The 3601-nt window shown below is 34.9% G+C and overlaps 1 protein-coding gene across 1 annotated transcript; it reads right to left on the bottom strand.

Moving 5' to 3' along the window:
- Nucleotides 1-570: 570 nt before the first annotated feature.
- Nucleotides 571-1790, bottom strand: LOC113464277 (uncharacterized). Its single transcript, XM_026813198.1, has 2 exons — nt 1382-1790; nt 571-920 (listed from the first exon to the last, which is right to left on the bottom strand). Exons 1-2 carry the CDS (start codon nt 1586-1588, stop codon nt 768-770), a joined length of 360 nt encoding a protein of 119 aa, XP_026668999.1. The 5' UTR covers nt 1589-1790; the 3' UTR covers nt 571-767.
- Between the last annotated feature and the right edge of the window lie 1811 nt (nt 1791-3601).

The raw sequence follows: 3601 nt of genomic DNA, 5'->3' as shown, positions 1-3601 counted from the left end.
GTATTATGTTTGGTGCACGTACGAAAAGCGTCGAAGACAAATGGAATAAGGATCGTTTGATCAAGCGACAGAGTTAACAAACTTGATAGAACGGAGACTTGGATCAACTTACTCTTGGCAAAGGTTGTCCTCCGTTATATGGCCGCCACTCTACGTGTAAAGGCATTCAACTTCCCTCGCAAAATTTCACGTTACGAGCTATGTACGCGCGATGTCTCAATTTTTCAGCAGGAGAATCTTAACATTTTCCGTTTCACTTTGTCTATATTGTATTCAAGTTCACTTATTTATATTAATATACTTATTAAAAGTATTTAATATTAGACAATTGTCATGTTTATTTATTAACATTTATTATAATATAACATTTTCATAAATTTCAAAAAAATACTTAATATTAGTTAATTATCGTATTTATTTATAAACGTTTATTATATGTATAATATTTTCATATGAAATATTAATATCATATGAAAAATGCTTTATTTTACGTGTGACGTTGAATATGAATATTTGTTACGAAACACTTTAATTCCAATTTTACACAGGAAACGCATTTCACCAAGAACACAATTTTACATTAAAATTTCGCAAACGCAAAACATGGAAAATAGATTTACCAATAATGTTTTCAAAATCCGTTGATGAGAGTTATCGATTACTTTGATTTTTGCGTCGTCGTCGCGTAGCGCAGTTATCGGTGCTCGGCGTTCATCGTCAACGTTAGTACGGTTATCGGAAAGCGAGAGGTGATAGTTGATATCGCATTAAAGTGGAAATCCGCAAATGGAGGGCCACAGATGTTGCTTCACGTCGCGTGTATCGCCGACTGATTCGAACTGATCAAGTGAGGTTTCGAGTTGATTGCGGTCGACGTAAACCGCGTTTCGATAGCTCGAGTCGCGATTGAGATTCGTTATCTGCAATTCAACCAACCAATATTTACGAAAAAACACTACGTTAATCCGAAATATTAAAGATGAAACCATAGCCTTCCTCATTATTTTAAAAACGATTGATAAACTTATACAGGGTGGGGCAATAACTATTACCACCTCAAATATTTTCTAAACTATAAGTTTTACAAAAATATTTCTTGCAACAAAATTGCACAGTACGAAGGGGGCCGTCCAGTGATGATAATAGTTTTTCTCAGCAGGTGAATATTCAAAAATATTTCAGAATATTTTACAACTGAGAAGCCTATAAAATAACAAATTTAGATCATGTAATATCTAGTAACTATTAAAATTTCTATGCTTTGTCATTATTTTTATGTAAGGATTCATACAACCTAAACGTGTGCCTTTATGATACTGTCTTTAATTAGATTCAAATATTTCCGCTTTGAAGGAGTGTGTCGAAATGCATCATAAATTACCGTAGCGGAAGGAGATTCTCCCAGGCTTTCATGAAAATACGTATAAACCGCGGGTTGATAACGGCGACAGGGAATCACGATGAAAAGCAAAGTAGAAAAGTTACTTGGCTGTGCTCCAGCGTGCACGGGGTGAAAGAAGACCGAATGGCCGTCCAGCCACCCCCTCTCGGACAACTCTCTTTCCATGCGACGCGAGCATTGCGCCATTGCGGAACACGTTCCATCCCAGCTGTTCCCTGTCCTTCTCTCTGGATTTCTGTAACCATCGTTCGCCGTCTCTTTCTTCGATTTCCTGTTGAACGGAGCTTTCACCCTTACAATGATTATAAATGCCGGTGACCCACGTTTTGTTAGCAAATTCTATACCATACTGGCTTACTAAAGTAATTTATACGGTTTTATTTCATACTTCGTGATTATCATCAATAGAAATAAGTGATTTGGATTTTTGATAAAAACCTAAAAAATACAAGTAAAACTGAATTTTTCTTCAGCATTGAAATTATTGAATAAATTGCACTTCGTCTGTTCCCATTGGAATAATATTAAAGTGCTGACTTATCTTAATGATCGAACAAGGAGAAAAAGCGCGGGATAAGAAAATTCCGATGGTGAGAGATAAGAATTGATTGGCTGGAACTATAGAGTTAGGATATTGATTGATACGTAAAATTGTATGAAAAACAGAATTACAGTTTTTGTTTGATTCCTAAATAGGCACAGATTAAATGTATTATTTATAATCTAAATTAAAATATTGAATTAATCAAAACTTGGATTGTGAGCTAAACTGTTTAATTCAGAAGTTGAATGCAAACTCAAGACGGAATGCATGAAGTACAATGGAGCGTTTTATAATTTGCATACCTTAAATATTACACTTTGTTCTTGACGATATGTACATGCATAAGTAGTTGGAACAAGTTCACGCAGTCGAAGTTACATCCAAGTAAATTCATTGCTTGAGTTATTTATGGCCTAAGATCGGAATCTCGAATTAGTTGAAATTTGAGTTAAACGAGATCTTGATTGCTTAAGGTCGGCAAAAGTTTCCGCCGCGGGTTAAATGCGAGTTTAACGATTCCAGGAATGTATGCATCAAGTTGCAACGTAGTACTTCATACTTAGAACATTATCCGAGACTTATACATACATTATAACTTTGTAATAGCGCGATGAACGAAGTCTTAATTATATGTAAATAAATTTTTGAATCACTTATATAATTCCAGTTCTCACGATAAATATATGAGATGAAAAATTGTATTAATATAATTTGAATAAATATTCATTTACATTTTTCTACGAAGTACCGAGTGACGACAATTAAATTTACATAGAAAAGGGAAATATTCGAAGATTAATGAAAAATTATAATAATAACATTTGAAAAATGAAACTGTGACTATGTACATATAACGCAGTATCACGATCGACAAGAATCTAGATGTAGACACGTCGAAGGCGTGCAATCAAGATGCCACGTCGCATCGCCTCGGCAAACAGCGACACTGTCAATGTTTGCAATGCGACGTGGCAGTCGAATCGGCCTGCGACGCACTTAGCGCACGGTGCAGTATAGTCATAATTTGATTGTCTGTGTATTACTGGATTACACTGTAGATACGTCGTCGTTACATGTCCATACCGACTACGAGACAGCCCGGTGTACACGTAGTCGCATCACGTAATTACAGATATGTACCTACTAAGCAGATCCAACTCTACCTCCACCTAACATCGCCCTATTGTCGCACATTCAGTTTCACGTTTCCAGTAAACTTATTTCGTGAAACTAACAGGATTTGCGGCGTAATTGTTACTCAGAATTTATTGCTCGTATAATTCATCATTAATGGTGCAACCGAACGTAAATCACGTGGCAGAATTCAATAATCATATTCCATGATATAATGAAATACTTGAATTATTAAATATCTAGATATTGAAAGCAAGTTAATCTCATATGACATTACGTAATGTATAAATTAATACGTTAATACTGCTCACTTTTTATTAATCAGATTTGTATTTCCTTGTATTTCCTCAAATCAGTTGTTTCTTCCAACTTCGCGCGTGCATACCAAATACCAGAAAGTTTTCTTTGAGTTACTACTGATTACCATAAGAGTACATGCAAATTTTAAGTAACTATAATTTTTCAAAAAACCCATGAATTGATTTAAAATTTTGCAGGTAGCTTTTTAATAGTAATAGGAA

The sequence above is a fragment of the Ceratina calcarata genome, unplaced genomic scaffold (assembly GCF_001652005.2).
Source record: "Ceratina calcarata isolate Rehan_Ccalc_2016 unplaced genomic scaffold, ASM165200v1 scaffold315, whole genome shotgun sequence".
Lineage (NCBI taxonomy): Eukaryota > Metazoa > Arthropoda > Insecta > Hymenoptera > Apidae > Ceratina > Ceratina calcarata.
This window is presented reverse-complemented; position numbering and strand designations above follow the sequence as displayed.

Coding starts and splice junctions, on each gene's coding strand:
- LOC113464277 (XM_026813198.1), bottom strand. CDS start 1,588: ATGGCGCAATGCTCGCGTCGCATGGAAAGAGAGTTGTCCGAGAGGGGG. Junction 921..1,381: donor GAGAATCTCCTTCCGCTACG/GTAATTTATGAT, acceptor GTTGAATTGCAG/ATAACGAATCTCAATCGCGA.